Source organism: Strix uralensis, chromosome 3, assembly GCF_047716275.1.
Source record: "Strix uralensis isolate ZFMK-TIS-50842 chromosome 3, bStrUra1, whole genome shotgun sequence".
NCBI lineage: Eukaryota > Metazoa > Chordata > Aves > Strigiformes > Strigidae > Strix > Strix uralensis.
In genome coordinates, this window is record NC_133974.1 from 127,003,018 (window position 1) to 127,020,142 (window position 17,125).

The following is a 17,125-nucleotide window of genomic DNA, read 5'->3' on the forward strand; positions in this document are numbered from 1 at the left end:
TCCTTGACCTTGGTGTTGGTAGGTACGTTTATGCATTTACTTTTAGTGGCTCAGGGAGGAAATATCCACCTTATGATGTAATTCATAGATGTGTTTGCATTTATATTGTTTTAAATTATGATGCAATATCACAGTCCCTCAGGAACCTCATGTTAATTTCCGACCTACCAAATCTGGCTTCTGTAAGTCTCTCTTTGCCAGCCCCAATTCCCATGGTGGGCTGAAACGGTTTATGCCTGTCTGGGCTTGTTTTAAGGACACTCACCGCACACGCCTCTTCTGGGCCCTGAGGACCTCAGCAGAGACCTGGACCGCCACAGGGCTGGCTGGACGGCGGCATCCAGCACGGGGTTAGGAGCCACAGGCGAATCGAGGGTACGAGGCCACCTCAGGCCAGGCCGATGGCCGGAGGGCACACCCAGCCCCCCTAGCAGCAGCGGACTTAGCTTTTCTTTCACTAAGCTACTGGGCCGCAGGTTGTGAGCGCGCACGGCCGAGGGCTGCCCGCGGAGGCAGAACCGGCCGTCGCGGCGCCCGCGCTGGCGAGGGAAGGCGCCTCACGGCGAGAAGGGGCGGGGCCAGAGGCGCGCGGCGCGAGCTGCCGGCCCGCGGCAGTTCCCTGCCGCGTCCGCCGTCCCGCCCCCGCCGCGCGGGGCCAATGGCCGCTCTCGGCGGCGCAGCGGTGGCCAATCAGCGCTGGCGCGGCGGGTTCCCCGGCAAAATGGCGGTGCCGGCGGTGGCGGGGTGGATGCGGCGCCGCCGCAGCGCGCGCCATGCCCGGTAGCCGGCGGAAGGGGCTCTGCCTCAGGCCCGCCGCCCTGAGGAGGCGGAGCGGCGGCGGCAGCGGCGGCGGCGAGGAGCAGCTCACCCGGCGGCGGCCGGCGGAGCCCCCCGCGGAGGAGGAGGCGGAGGAGGCGGAGGCCGGCGGCGCGGAAGGTGGCGCAGGCCGAGGCCTGCCCGCGGGGGAGGCGCCGCGGGCGCCCCGGCCGTCACCGTCGCGGGAGGCGGCGGTGCGCGGCGCTGCAGGTACGGCGGGAGCGGCCCCTGGGGGCCCCGCGCCGGCGGGGGCCCGGCCCGGCCCTGCCCTGGCCGCCACCCCTGGAGCCGCGGGCGAGGCGCGGCCTGCCCATGAGGAGCGGGCCGGTGCAGTGCAATCCCCCGCCCTCCCCCGTCCGTGTGCGGCGGGAAGGGGCTCTTCTTGTCAAGGAGTGATGAAGAGCATCTTCCCGCAGCAGATACTCAGAACAGACTGAGGACGCTAATCTACTCGAGGAGAGGATAAAGCCCAGCCGTGCTAAGCGCTTAAGTGCCAAGCATCTCCTGAGATGCTTCTCACCGTAGTAATTACATCTTTTAAAATTATGTCCGTAGGCTTCCACATCTGCAACGTCATTTCTAAAAGGCAGGGGTGACTAGTGGAGCTTCACATAGTGTGTTCAGTTCACCTACTGATCCGAGACAGCTGCTAGCTGGTTTTGAATAGCTGTATTCCTGCTTTTAACAGGCCTAGCTGAAAAGGCCCAGTGGAGGAAGTAGAGACAAAGGTAGGTTGTGACCCAGAACTGTTTGGTGGCCCATTAAATTTGTGACCCAAATCAGACTGGGTCAAAGACACAGCAAGCAAGAATACAAAATATTCTCCCACACAGGTATACATAGTTTTCTCTTAATGTAAGCTGGAGTCAATGTTCCCTCGTGTAGGAGGATTGATAGTTCGCATCTTTACCAGATAGTGAGCACATAGCTGTCAGTGTCATGTGATGCTCTGTTATCTCTGTGGTGATGTAACTGGCAAACAGAGTCATGTTCTGCATTAAACGTATAGTTGTGAACAATACTCCTGTTTCAAGTAAAGGAATGTGGATGAGTGAACTTTATTTTTATTCTGAAAGTTCCTAAACCATCTTCTTTGTGCTTTGTCCTGTTGTATGTTTGAAGTTATTTTGGCCTTTTATTTTTTTTTTAATAAGGATCATCTTTCTGTTTACACAGAGTCATGTTTACATAAAACACCAAAGAGATCGTTGAGTAGGAAATCCCGAATACCTACTTTCAGCTCTCCTGTTAATGACACCGATATACAGCAAGAAATCTTTTGGGATCCTCATTCACCAATTGCACACAGACTAGGTAATATTAACGACTAGGTAATATTAAGACATGCAGTGGGAGTGTACTAAAAGTTACAAAAATTTCGGGGGAAAAAAGGTCCCTTCATGTTCTCATGGTTAGGTTGTTTGGGTTTATTTTTATTAAAACCCCATAAATTCTTTAATATAGTGCTGAATCGGGCTCTCATTCCAACACCTATATTTGAATTATTCAAAATATACTGCACTTTATAAATTGAATTGTTTTGCAGTTTTTAAGAAGGATTCTTGTTTGTTTTCATAGGCAATGGAAAAACCAAACAGTCCACCAGTAGATGCGCAGTAGAAATTTCAGAAATTGTTAATCGTATTGCACCTCAGGTAATTCTTACTTTCTAAAACAATGCTCTGCATCTGCAGTAATCAAACAAAATAGTGCTACAGCTTTAGTGAAGTCCTACTTTTAGTTACAGTAGTCTCATGGTAAGAATTGGGTGTGTAGAAACCTACTAACATGTTCATAAAACTGGATTGAATTAAAATCATGAGCATAGCATTTGACTGGTTGCTCTTATGAGTCACAGATGCTGTAAAAAGGGAGATATTAAGAAAGTGGACTTGCAGCAGCTCCATTTTAGAAAGTTTTACGTTCAGAATACAAGTTATTGCCCCGGACTTAGGAATACTGTTGTGTTTATTTATCCCTAATCACTCATCTGTTAAAGGTAAGAGTTTCTTCACATACTGGATTTACTTGGCAGTTGTTTTTAAGCATTTTGAATGGTCTTGGATGACTGCTGAAGAACAAGCACAAAGCTCAGATGAGAGAGAAACTCCACAATAATATAAACATAGTAACATTGCTTTGTTATTCTAAATAATTTTCCTTTTTATCCTAAGATCTATGCTTTTGGTGTCTCCCTCTTGCTGTGAACCTGATGTCCACAGCCTGGAAAGTGAAAATAAGAGTGCTGGCTTATTGATTGATTTTTATTAAGTGCAAGAGAACATGTCATGCCTAAAACAGTTCTGTAGTATTTAGCTGGCAAAATATGCCTGCTTATTTGACAGAGCCATTTAAAATGTATTCACTGTTTGGCATATTTGTGACAAATTATACTTAAGAATTGGAAAATCATTGATAAGGGATGCCACTTCCTTCTTTTTAAATGATTACAGCCCTGTCGTAAATAATACAGGGATTTGCAACTATCTGTTGCTCGTGGGTTTTTCTTAAAAAAAAAAAAAATTTACAAAGGAAAAGAAAACCTACCTAAAACTACCCCGGTACTTAGTAAAGTTCAAATTACTTTTGCTGGCTTACATGCAGTAATTTCCCCCATCCCATGGCTCTGGCCCTCTAGACAATTTACCACTGCAGTAGTGTATCTCTTCGGTTTCAGAATTCACATCCAAGCCTGAACTTTGAAGCTCCGAAACAACTTCATTTAGTTTTTAAACTTCTCTTATTTCTGTTTACAGGCTCCTTGTGTAAATGAATTGTAATGGAAGAGTTCAGTTTTTTCCTGGAAGCATACAGAATATGATTTGCAGATTCTCTGATCTGTTAATGCTGCTTTAAGTGGATAAAGGCAGTACATCTTGGCTAGCTCCTTAGTAGTATACTAAACTAGATCACAGCTTGTAATGTGAATATTGCAGATTATGTGTAAACCTGAAGTAAATAGAGTATTAGATTTGAGCACCGATATAAAATTCAGTTATTTTAATTGAAGTTCCTGTTTTAAATTGATATAATTAAAGTGATACAACTATCAGGAGACAATGTTGCAGTTATCTCACTTAGCTTGTATTGGTTTAGCTCCTATCCGTGTCTTTCAACAGATTTGATCCAGCTTAGTTGGTTTAGTAACTTTAACTAATACAAGGTGTGTGTCTAGTCCCATCTTTATCTGAAATCAGATTGCTAAGCATTATAAATCTAATCATTCAGGATGAAAAAGCAGCCTGTAATGAAGGCTCCCTTTTAGGGACATGGATTGGTGAGGATGCTATTCCCTGTACACCTGGAGCAGTAAAAGTGCGAGCTAGGACAAAGTTAAGTTGTACAAGGTAAGTTAGAGTTTTGTCTTGCCCATCACAGCTGGGCTTTCATGAAAAAGCATATGTGCTGTTCCTTTATGTATAGTGAAGCATGTAATTGTACATTAGCATACGGAGTGCTTTTAACTTTGGGCTTGTTATCTCTTCTTAATGGAGTATTTCTTGGGAATTATCAAAAAGATTGCATGCTGACTGCACACTGAAAGCGGTGGGATTCAGTCATATTCTCTGTAGGTGTTAAACTAGAGAATGAAGAGCTCATATTGTGTTATTGAGCTCGGCTAAACTTTCTCAGTAGGTCTGACTTCTGTATTTTTTTTTTTTTTAATCTAGGGACCTTAAAATAAAAAATCCTGAAGAGGAACTCATGAAATTGGCTAAGGAATTTGATAAAAATCTAGTAGAGCTAGATGCTGTTCAGGAACAAGAGAAGCTTGGTCATGACTTCATCCAGACCGCCTCAGAGTCTTTAAATAATTCTGAAGATGAAGTAAATACGAAGAACCTGAAATCACTCCTTGGTGAAGTTTCTGAAACAGATACTGCTCTGTCCCTGAAACCAATTGGCCAGAGCACTGGCATCCCTGCTGCAGAGCCCTGTCAATCCAGCAGTCAAAAGTCTATAGACCTTGAGGCTGAAATAGCCCTTCATGCTCTTTTTGACTGCTCTACCCAGAAGTGTAGTGGACAGTTGAGCCAAGGACTATCAGGTTTAAATGACAGTTTCCATGAAAATAAAAGCACCTTGGAGGAGGAACGACTTCCTGAGCAAATTAAAGACATGCAACAATGTAATTCAGAGACATATCAAAAAGATACTTCGTGTTCACTGGGAAATGTGAACCAGACTTTTCCAAAACCTGATACTCACACTTTGACAAAAAAAAATCCTTCTTCTTTGAAGACGCAATCGGTGGTCTCCAATAAGCATGCTGGAGTAGTTAATGATGACTTTGATGACTGGGATACAGACTTTTTGGCAGATGACTCTTTTGTGATGCAAATAACCCAAAATCCTGAATTGATAAGTACAGAAGAAGCACCAATTCCTGCAAATCCATCTGTGCACGGTTTCAGTGATGCTAGCAGAACAAAGGAAGGAAGTAGTTGCAATTCAGTAACTTGTTTGGGGAGTGTTCACAAATCTAACAGTTTGCAGTTTTCACCTTTGAAACATTCTAGTAAAAACACACGAAATGTTGTAAAATCTCTTTCTTTACAAAAGCCATATAAGACACAGAACTCAAAGACAGAGACCATGGCCTTTCATGGCAAATGTGATGTCAAGCCAGATAAAATAAATTCTGTTTGGAAAAGTGCTCAAAACAGTGATTTGAACTATATTCCTGTTTCAACACAATCTGAAGTGAAGAATGGAAATGAAGCTATTCAGCATAAAAGTGACCCTCTTCCTATTTTTCCTTCAAGATCTAATCCTCATAGACAGTGGACTGGAAAACCTGGGGATAACACACACAATATTTTCTGTCAATCATCCAGTGTTTCTACCAATATGAAACCGAATGATCTAACTAAAGTGGTTAACCAGGCTAATACAGGTCGCTTAAATCAAGTTGAAATACTAAAGAAACGTCCTCTGTCATTTGATGACTGTAATGAACCAAAATTCTCTGATGAGATATTAGATATGTTTTGTGAATCCGATAGTCTTTGGGATGCAAACTGTGAGGATGATGAATTGTTGTATCAGGTGTGTGATGATATAGAAAAGCAGACTCAGAGCCAGGATGTTAAACAAGGAAATGAAAGAGCTAAAACTATCCAAGGAGCCAGTATTAATTCCAGATCAAATGCTGATAACAGCTTCCCACCATCTAAGCAAGGACTACCTGATCTCCTCTTGGCACAAAAACCAAGTGCAAAACAGGATGCTTTCTCACTGAATGATTCTTGTAGGACTTCCTCAAAGATTACACGAGGGCTGGCCACAACAGGTCACATCGTGAACTGTAAAAATGTCTCAAGTCCTCTAACTGTGATCTCGGGTACTTCCATGGAGTGTAAATACACACTGTCTAAAAACTGTCATCAAGCTGCTTCTGAAGATGCTACAAAGACTGTTTCAGGAAAATGGTACAGGTCAAATTCTGTGCCGGCAGGAGAGACTGGTTCTGAAGTAAGTCCTGTTAACGCAGTAAATGTTTTTAGTAACAAAATACCAGACAGCCCAGATCTTTTGTATAATATGGGAAAGATGTCAAATAACAGTTCTGGTAAGAAAACATCAGCTATGCCTTCAAAGTTTAAGTTCCGAAAGACTAACAATTCTCAGGGTGCTGTTCATGTAGGGTCTGAAAATCCAGGGAGTCATTCTGGCATTGGAATTACTCTGCAGGGTTTGGAAGGAAGCAAGAATCATGTGAATGTGACTTTGCACAGCAAGCTTGACAATAAGAAACCACCTTTCAAGAGGCACCTTTCAGAGTCTTTTGCGCTGCCTACATCAGGTATTTGTCTTTACTGTATCACTGTTAGACTGTGTTTGTTTTCTTACTGTAATCAGGATGTCAGAGAAATTTATACTGTGTTGCAATTTACAGTAAGCTTCAATATTCATTCAGTTTAGGCATTAGTAAATGTTCTAATGAGAATTTGGAGGTTATTTTCTCCAAAATAAAATTGTAGTGACACATCTTAGGAATTTCTGTAGTTAAGGACTTCTCTTTCCCATTTTCATTCCACTTCTTTGAATACTTCACCCTCTCTCTCCATAGACACTCAGAATCACTGTGATAAGGAAAGGCTGATGGTAGCACTCAGCATACCATATTCTTAAATTGTTACTTAAAAACTACTATTTTGATACGTAGTAAATACTGTAGTGTGAATCTGTGTTTTAATTTGGTGTTCATTTTGAAAAAAATTAAAAATTATTTAGCCATGATTTGTAAAAACCCCAGTTAATGGTGGGGCAGGGAAAGAAGGCAGCAGGAGATACAGAATGCCAATTTCTTTTTATTATTGTACACCTGGAAATTGGAACCTCAGATCATTCAACGTTTCTGAAACCTTGGCCTGTATTGTTGTTTGCTCTGTGGCTAAAATTGCCAGTGAAATAGTCTTGTGTTATCAGTCTAAACACTAACATTTCCTTTCATCTAGAGGGGAGGTCAGTCACTTTTCCATCATCAAGCGACAGTCTGTTATATTCGATGCACTGGTGTTACTTGCTAGGGAAGTGCAGAACCAGCAAGTGCCAGTCAGTCTTGTTTTTACTTGATGTCATGGCTCAACTTTTAATCAACGTTAATTTTGATAAAATGTGCATTTAGAGTGTACTGTATCAATCTCAGTTTTCAGGAAGCACTGTTACCAAAACACCAACACATTAATTCCTGCAAACTATCAGCCAGCATTATTTGAAGAATCAGTATTTTATCTGTGTTTCTTCCGCAGCAAAGAAGCAGATAAATGGAAAATATCAATTCTGGATGTTAAGGTGGAAGGGAGGGGACAGGTAGCTCATCATTCTGTGGAATGTTCTAGAGAATAAAGGAATGAAAAAGAATAGCATAGATTTTCTTTACAGATAAACAACAACTGTCCTCATCTTAAATTTTTGGTGAAAGGACACTGCTGTAACAAAAAGATGGACATTAAATGATCCTTTCAAAAAATAATATGTAATTTTTCATGGACCCCTTTTTTTTTTTTTTTAGAAGCAAAGAGACCCTTTGTTTTATTTATCCAGTTTGAAAGACTACTTATTAAAAATTCATTAATTGGAAATTGGTGTATAAAACTGTAAAATTCTTGACATGTGCAGGGAGTGCTCCTGTTGGTTCCAGTGAGGTCAGGATTTTATTGTATGGGAATTTATAGTTCCGTAACACAACATATAAAGTATTACGCTTAGCTATCATGTTCTTGTCTCCTTTGCCAATTTTTATTGCCACTTTTGACCTTTTTTCAACCTTTCTGGTTTTATTTGTGTGACACCTGTACTGTATCTGACCCCTGTGTCTATACCATCTCCATGCCCATATCTCTGCTTGACTTACTAAATTGTAGAGCCCTTTTCACTCTGATAGCCTTAATTTTCTTAACCCATCACCATCTCCTATGTTGACTCCTGATGTCACAAGGTTCACTTGAAGGGCAGCCAAGTAACATTTCCTTGAAGCAAATGTCTGCATCCCAGTATTTTCACTGGGAGGTAGTAATCAGAGGCACTACAAAGGTCATGCATCTTATTCCCCTTCCTGCCTTGGGGACAGGATAGATGAGCCATTTTTAACTTGGGTGCCTGGTATGTCAGAATAGTGTGCTCTTGCCATAGATCTTCAAACACTGAAAACAGATAAGTTAAAATACATATTGAACAAACTTGAAGGCTCCTAATACATGTTTTTTATTTACAGTGTCTGTGGTGGAACAAAAAAATAGAAAATGCTCTCAAGAAGAGATTGAAAGAAAAAAACAGGAAGCTCTTGCACGAAGAAAATCCAGAATGCAGGCATTCTTTAAAGACACTTGAATTTGGAGTTTATTTTGTGTATGGAGTAAGTTTTTGGGATGGAAATATCGTAATGCTGGAAGACACTTTTTAAACTCTGTTCACAGCTGCTGGTGGCAAGCTTTTTCTGTTTCTCAATTTAAAAAATCTTGGCCTGAATCAGAACTAATACTCTGGTGGTATTTAGTCTTAATTAAAAACTACCAGTTGTAAATGTGTAGTCCCAAACTACCTTCAACACAGTGAAGATTGTACTGAGCTCACATAGTGTTAAGTGTTGAAATTGTATAGTCTGAAAATCATCAGAGCATGGAAGTGCTTGTACACACGCTTAAGTAGAAGATGTCAAAACCAGACTGTATGTGTTTTGGCTGTATTTCTCTTATTGCAAGTATTTTAATCTATAAAAAGACTCTCAAGTACACACAGACTAAGAAATACTAATGTTTGCTCTCAGGTAGAAGAAAGTTTTTAAGTTTTGGTTTAAAGAAAGGACAAAATAGAAAACATCCAACGTCAGAAAACTAATGGAAATGAACAGGATTGGGAAAGTGTGCTCAGTTTGTCTCCGTTACCTTAGGTAAGAACTGTAGGTAGTGAAGGAAGAATTTAATACAAAGTTTCATAAGGTGAAAAGGCATCCTGGAAAGGACATTTTATATTTATTTTTTATTTTTTTTAAATTCCCTTCATGAAGAGTTGGAAATACCCTAGCTAACAAAATTGGACCACCTTTTTCTAAACATGTGTTACTGAGCTAATTAAAAAAGTAGCCTATGTCATTTTACCAAACCATGAGCAATATAAAATACACCAGCTGAAATCTCAACAATATGAATCAGTTTAGCCTTATGGGTTGTACATATTTTTCAAACTAAAGGCTGTTAAAACATAAAAATGCAATGTCATGTCAGCTTAACAGGGGCTGATAGAATTTTTGATGTGATAGATGGGTGCAGAGCTCAAACTGCAAAAACTGCCTGTGGGTAAGCTGCAAGATATTTTTCAACTGGGAAATGCTTATATGTAAACATGTGACACTATGAAAAGTGACTGTAATTTTTCTTTGTAAATAAATAATTTTGAAATGTATCAAAGGTTAGAGGAAGCTTTTGGTTTCTGTAGTATGTGCCATTTTTCTAACTCCTAAAAATGTAAGTATTGTATATTTGTAAATCATCATTAAACTTTTTTACGTTTTTCTAGTCTGTTCTGGAAAATACTGTACTACAGAAACTGGTAAAAGGGAGTGAAATGTAATTCCATATGGACTTTACCTGAAGGTTCTCTCTTGGTAATCTACCCAATTACGCCATGCCTCAGTTTTCTACCTGTAGTGGTGACAAAGTGCTTCCTTTGATCCATTTAAACTAGAAATCCTTGGTAGAAGTGCTTCTACACACAACCATCTGCAGCGGAGTCCTCAAATACTTAACTAGACTGGTTTTCAATCTAGTGAATTTGCTTTTGTATTAACCACCATTCTTGGTGCTAGCTGCTTATGAAATCAAATCCCCAAGTCCACCAAAGATACCCCCTATCTGGTGCCCAGTAAGCATTACTTACAACTTGTGCCTGCAGCTCCCTGTCCTTTAGCTGTTGTGCAATATATGATCAGTTGGATCAGCTTACTCCTCTGACTGAAAATTAACCCAGAAAAAATGTTTTCAGCTTTTCAAAGAACACTGTAATAATATCCTTGACAGATAATATAACATGAAATAGCAAGACTCTTTGTTGTGTCATCAAGCCTCTGCTAGCAGTGTTCAGTTTCTGAGACAGAAGCGTGTCCATATGACAAATAAATGTAAACCCCAAATAGCGGCTGTTGCGAAAATTTTATCCTGAGAATGTAGTCTGATCTGTGTATTTGAGGGATATGCTTGTCTTTGTGGTGTTCTAGGAAAATCTAAACTATCGGGTAACTTGCCAGATGCACTATTAGCCAAGAAAGTGCCATGAAAAAAGGCTTCTACTATCAGTATTAAATATGAGAGTTATAAAATGGGCTTTTAAGGTACTGATACACAAGAATGTCAAATCTTATTGAAAAAGATAAAACTTAGGCTTTTGCTAGGATGGTGTTAAGCTTATCAACCTTTCCCTCTCAGGATATTTGTATAGAAAAATTCTGTAAAGGAACCAGGATAATTTTTATTTTCAAGGATAATACGGTTAATTATACTTCAGATTTGAGAAGATGAACTAACTGGAAAGGAAGGAACTGTTGTGGGTGCTGGAGAATATTTTTTTGGGGAGGTTTCATTCTCTGTTGTGAAAGGACTAACTTTTAATCAGGTTTGAAATTGGGATAAATTGTAGATACATAACATGAAATACGGGCTAAGCACATGATGGCCACCCAGGCTCAGCATACAAAATGATACATGCTGAATGCTTGCCACTATGTGTCCTTGAGCACACTCCAAGTTTAAAACCAGCTTACTGCCCTTCCAAGGTGATGCTGATTTTTCTCAGCACCCAGGATAGAAGGGCCCTGGAGCTGCCTGCCTAAAATGAGAGCAAGCTAAGAACACAGTGGCTCATCCTCTAACAGGAGCATCTAACCAACCCTCTTGTCTCCTGAGCTGTAAAATAAGAGCTCAGTGCATGACAAGGGGAATTCTGTTGCCATGAGGGGTGTGGAAAGGACCCTTTGCAAACTTTCCAATTGGAGGAAGACACAAACTACTTTTTGACCAATTACTGTCACTTAATTTACCCAAGTACTTCCTGTGTGCTGCTTAACCATATTTAAAGAATCTGCTAATGAGTGTGAAACACTCATTTTGACACTTATTGGCAAATGTATCCATTACCCTCCCCTATTAAACTAATCATAACAGAGGGGCTTTGGTTTTTATTTTACTTTTCATAAATATCTACTTTTAGCATAGATATTACACTTCAAGGCCTGTAATTTGTTTTTTCTTAAACATTACTTTCCAAATAGAAATCACAGGTTCTTGGGGTCATGGTTTCTTAACTGATGTTGAGACCAACTACTAAGATTTTTTTGGTCACACCCTGACTATCCCCAAATTCCCTACCATACCATCTCTCAGTTAACAGATTGAATAGAGTTACTTCTTTTTGTGACTTGACACTATTAGAAACAGAGAAATAATTTCTTGCATTAAAATTAAACCACTCCTATGCCATTTTTATCAGGCAAATTTGATAAAAGTGAAAAGGATGGAGAAATACTTTAACCCCGTATAGTTTCATGGGTGGAGTCAATGCAGGCAGAAGATTCATTAGGGCATAGAAATAGTTACAAAGAACAACCTCTACAATATCAAAAATAAAATTTCACAAGGTAGGAATTTTTTGTATTTAAAAATATATATATTCATATTGTTTGGTCAGAAATATCTAAAAGATTTAGAAGAAATCTAGTGAAAAATAAACTGTCTAGCTATGTGTATATATATATATATCTATCTTAAAAAGAGTACACACCACAGAGTGCTATGATGGCATCAGCAGGGTGCTGGACACGGACCCAGCCCAGCGGCCAGGGCAGCATACAGAATCACAGAATCAGGTTGGAAAAGACCTTGAAGATCATTCAGTCCAACCATTAACTTCACACTGACTATTCCCAACTCCACCAGATCCCTCAGTGCTGGGTCAACCCGACTCTTAAACCCCTCCAGGGATGGGGACTCCACCACTGCCCTGGGCAGCCCATACTGACGTTGACAGGGGCGCAGACATGAGGAGTTTGACCTTTGCCTAATTCTCCAACATCTGGATATTAAAGCCAGCAACACAGCAGTGGTGTAGCTAGAGATGGCTTGGTGCCTCCTAACCTGAGGGCCATAGGTCAGGCGTACAGTCCTGTCAGGTGCTCTGACAGCAGTCAGTGACGCAGAGAGGGGTGCCAGAACCACGGTTCAGATGAGCTTAGCCCTACGTCAACAAAAGCAGCTGCCCGCCTAACATATTTTAGGGATGCAGTACTGGGCCTAGACAGCTGCTCTGCTGCACGTGGGCAGCCAACGGCTTCGGAGAGCAGGTGAGAAGTGCAAAAGCTGCAGCCTTACTCCTTGCTCTCATGTTACGTTTCCTCTCCTCACCACTGAGGAAGGAAGTTGGGCAGCAGCCTCACGACCCCACAGATTTTGCAGGTTATGCTCAGCATCCCAGCGTGTTTCCTGGTAAGTTCTTGGTGACCTACTGGTACGGCACGTGCCTCAATCATGCAGTCTTTTGTCCAACTGCTTGCAGCAGACAACAGATCTTCCTTAGGAAAGTATCTACATCATTTTAATTAATTAATACACATGTACGCATAAGAAGTTTGGTATTTCAATAGCTGACATTTCACTATGAAGGCACATCTTCCTCCAGGCAAAAAAGACCTATACAAATAGTAACAACAATCTTAAATACATTCTAAATTAAATTATGACTGTCATGTTTCATTATAAATTAATTTATGACTGTTTGCTTAAGCACTCATCTTCGTTTCATTCAGAGCATAGTAATTTTTTATATGAGCAGAGCAATCAGTGAGCTTAAGTTTAAATGTAAATGGAATTCCTGTATGTCCCCATACCTGAGTATAATTTTTATTCCACAGATCTTGACACATTTCACGATGAGTGATGTTACTTGCTAAAATCCAAGGATTATCTTTTTCAAGTAAAACCCGTGGTGGATTTTTTTTCTTTAAGGAAAGGCAGATATGATCAGGTAAAGGATCCGTTCATCATTATTCTCCTTATCTGTATCTAAAATTATGTGCTATGGAATATACATCCATACATTCATACCCTTCCAGTTCATGCTGGTGAGGGATCATGTTTAAAGTGTTTGAGAAATTTAGCAATATTGGGGTTTTATTGTGTTAGTTGTATCCGATTTTCAGAGAGGCCAGCATCCAGCAGCTCTTCAAATTTTGCCCTATAAGGCACAATTAATCTCAGGGCTGCAGTTCAGGAATGGCAATGTAACCTTACACTATGTGTACCACTTATTACATCTAGACCTTTATACCCAGAGGAATAACATAGATGAATTCATTGATTATATCTTTTTAAGCCTAAAAAGAGCTACAATTTGTCAGGAAAGAATAGCTGGAAGCAACAGATAGTGACCTAAATAGTAGAATTCCAAAGATAAAATAGAAGAAAATGAACACAAATACTTCATTGTTTGAGAGCTGTATTGTCTGCAACACACTCCAGTGAATCCAGTGTTTGTGGTAGAGGCCAAGGCAGATATAATCTGTGGAGCTAAAAATGACAGCCTGAGTAAGTAGCCATCAGAGATGAAGCTGGGAAGACTCTGGCAATTGTGCTGTAAATCATAACTGCAATATTTGTTCAAAGCTCCAGTTACTACGCATACTGGTGTTTTTGTCAGAATAGTCAGAAAAGTCCTGCCTCATAAAACACTTAAGGATATCTAATGTACTGTTCTTGTGGAACTAAATATAAATTTCTGTGACTATTGTCTGGGTGTAATGTCAGTATGGTAGCGGGCAAACCATTAAGGGCCTGATTCTACTCTTGCAGCAATTTCCTTAAAGCACTGGAGGTAATGGAGTGACTCAGGCGAATAAAGAATCAAGCCCATGCATTTCATTATTGTAAGTAGTTCTTGTCTTTAGCACATAAATCCAGTAAAACAGCATTGCATTTATTAGAAATTGTTATTGTTTATGCGCGTTTTCAAAGTTTTTTGGGGAAAAAGGTTGCATTTACGCATACGCAGTTAACAGCTTTCACCTCAAACAATGTAGTTAACAGAGGTGAGAAGAGGACTACAGGATTTATAGATTTCCTTTGTAATGAGGTTGTCTGCTCTTTGCAGCTTGTCCTCACTAAAGGAAAAACTTGATTCAGGTTTTAACCCTGGAAAATTAGGACCCATGTAGACACAGGAATGAAGCTTTGCATGCACTGCCACACTCTCCATGAAGAGAAGATGTCCAAATAAAATATTATATTCTAACTGAGCATAGCAATTTAGGTTTGGGGTATTTTTTTTTTTTTTTTTTGGTTGGCTGAGAAGGGTGGGATTTCTCACATGCCTAAAGCTGAGTGTATGTTGGGCATGTTTTGCAGAATCATGGCTGTAGAGCCAAGTGTCTAAGGCTATTTAAGCACCTGGGGAAGCTACTCATGGGGAATCACACTGGTGATTCACAGTGGTATGCAAAAGAGGTTGATGAATAGGTGGTTTCGAATTTCCCATTGGATACTTAGCTGCACCTTTGGGCGTTAGAGACCTGCAGAAAGTTGAACCTCAATGACAAAAAAAATGGACATAATGAGAGAAAGAAAAATGTGTTCTCCAAGGCTTGCATAAGGGTTTGGAAACATTTTAGTAGATGAAGGGTTAACACTTCCTTCACCAATAATGACTTGCAAAGGACTTTTTTTTTTTTTTTTTAAACTAGCTTTCATGTTCTACAGCAAAAACCTGAAATATATGCATAGAAATATCAAAAATTTGAATTCCTGTCTTCCTGGTTGCTTCTTACAGGCTATACTGTACCTGGACAGCGACAGATGTTTTTGTAAACTCTAATGCTGTAAATCAAGACAACGTTAACCCTAACAACTATTTTGTTATTGAACTTGAATAGGTGTTAGCAATGAATAAATGAAACTGAATTTTATAGAATGACTATGTTTTCCATATCGCTTGCTCAATTTTCAGCATGCTGACTTGTGTGACTTCAACATAAGCTGCTCATCAGAAGTGGTGGTCAAACCAGCAAAGACCTCAATTTCCAACATAAAACATTAGAAGATTCCAGAAGGTTTTCTGTTTGTTTTTAATGTCAGATTTCCAACAAATAGTAAGAAAGGAAAAGAAAGCTACGATCATTTATGGGCTGGGGGCAAAGTCTCACAGAGTCATTTTCTCTACAATTTTCTCTCAGGTCACACAGGCTGACCTAGGCCCTTCACAGAAGGCTGCCATCCAAATCTTATACAGGCTTTTTTGAAACTCCTGAGGGCTTTTTTTCCTCTCCATCCCTTGGTAACTGCAATCTCTCAATGTCTGATGTGGTCGTTAAGCATGCTCTGTAGATCTAACTAGAAATCATGTCCTATTAAGGCTTCCACAACAACCAGACCCCTCCTTTATGGGAGACTGGAGCTATCTACTAAGTTTCAAATTTACATTTACTTTTAGTTAGATCTTTAACTCAGATATTTTCTAAAGCATAAGTCATCCACTCCTGACATTTCAGGATTGCAAGTTTGATGTGTTAAAGCTGTACAATCTGTAACCTGTGGATGTGGGGGGGGAATACTTGGACTGTTTCTAAAGGATATGTGCAGGGTGATGAGAACAGCAAGTTCATATATGCTATACTGCAATCTATGTATGTGAAATTTCTGAAAGGCTCCACATCACCGATGAAAAATTTCTAGAGATCAAAAAAGTTTGAATACACTGCATTAGAGTGTTATATCTTGACAATATAACACATTAAAAAGAGTCTGTCCAAGTGACAGTTTTCTAGTAGATAACCATAGAGATATGAAGAAAAGTTGGAGGACAGACTGTAGAAAGTTACGGAGGTGAATGGAAAGAAATTTGAAGATGGTTTAAGATAATGTCAGTCGGTGTAGACCAGATAAGGACAGACCCTTTTTCATTTTCTTGAGAAAGTTTGAGGCACCAATGAAACTGCATAAAACACCTGTTAGTTATAAAAATGTCAAACAAGCATACATCTGGGAAATGGAGAGATTCAAACATTCACGAAAGGGTGAGAGAGATTCTTGGAAGACAAGTCGGATACATTTGTCATCTCAGCAATTTGGCTGTCCGTGTTCCAGAAAAAACACGAGTAGTTTTGTGAGCACTGAAAGTAATCAAGCCTGATTTCCTACAGACTAATTAATGGAGTTTCTAAAAGATGCAAGTTCCAATTGAAGCTTTTTTGGTTGAGTCCCATAGCATGAGAATCCAGTATGGATTCTCTAGGGACTAATATGAATGAATGCACACCTGAGCTCTTCTGCAGATACAGGGATTTTTTGAGACTTTCTCCTCCATCATCCCACTCAGTTTCATCAAACTTCTGAAAAATACCATTATTTTTTGGACTCTCTAAAGAGCCAACCCTTCTTGCCCTCAGTCTACTCAGTGAAATTTCCCCATCCTTTTCATTTAATGGTAATGTACTCATGACGGCTTGAGCACATATGAGAAAAGATTATTTCCACCCTCCAAACTTGTCTAATTTTTATTATTCACAGGAAGTCTTGCGGTTCACTAGTTAATAAGTAATTTGATGTTATTTCTGACCTAGGAATGAGAGAAGATGGGAAAGGGCCTCAGACTTTTATTTCTTGACAAGCCTTGGGTGGGACCCTGTGCTTTTCTCCATGTTGTTGTCAGTCAGCTGCGTTGCTGCTGATAGAAGCCACTGCCAGTCTGCTTGCTCATACCAGCTAAAACCACTGGTCCTGCCCTGTTATATATATGTATGAATATTTTAATTAATTTTCTATACAAG

General features: G+C 40.1%; 1 protein-coding gene across 2 annotated transcripts; it reads left to right on the forward strand.

Annotated features, from left to right (window-relative positions):
- The first annotated feature begins 747 nt into the window (after window positions 1–747).
- Window positions 748–9,836, forward strand: ETAA1 (ETAA1 activator of ATR kinase). 2 transcript variants are annotated; one of them, XM_074864343.1, is made up of 7 exons: window positions 748–1,026; window positions 1,993–2,130; window positions 2,395–2,471; window positions 4,045–4,163; window positions 4,488–6,291; window positions 6,511–6,622; window positions 8,537–9,836. In XM_074864343.1, exons 1-7 carry the CDS (start codon window positions 774–776, stop codon window positions 8,650–8,652), a joined length of 2,619 nt encoding a protein of 872 aa, XP_074720444.1. In that variant the 5' UTR covers window positions 748–773; the 3' UTR covers window positions 8,653–9,836. The 2 variants fall into 2 exon arrangements, with proteins under 2 accessions (XP_074720444.1, XP_074720443.1); XM_074864342.1 differs by having other exon boundaries at window positions 4,488–6,622.
- The last annotated feature ends 7,289 nt before the right edge of the window (window positions 9,837–17,125 follow it).

Bases quoted from the DNA above. Each gene is read 5' to 3' on its own strand.
- ETAA1 (XM_074864342.1), top strand. From the start codon at position 774: ATGCCCGGTAGCCGGCGGAAGGGGCTCTGCCTCAGGCCCGCCGCCCTG. The intron at 1,027-1,992 runs GTACGGCGGGAG...CTGTTTACACAG, and splicing joins GGCGGTGCGCGGCGCTGCAG to AGTCATGTTTACATAAAACA. The intron at 4,164-4,487 runs GTAAGTTAGAGT...TTTTTAATCTAG, and splicing joins ACAAAGTTAAGTTGTACAAG to GGACCTTAAAATAAAAAATC.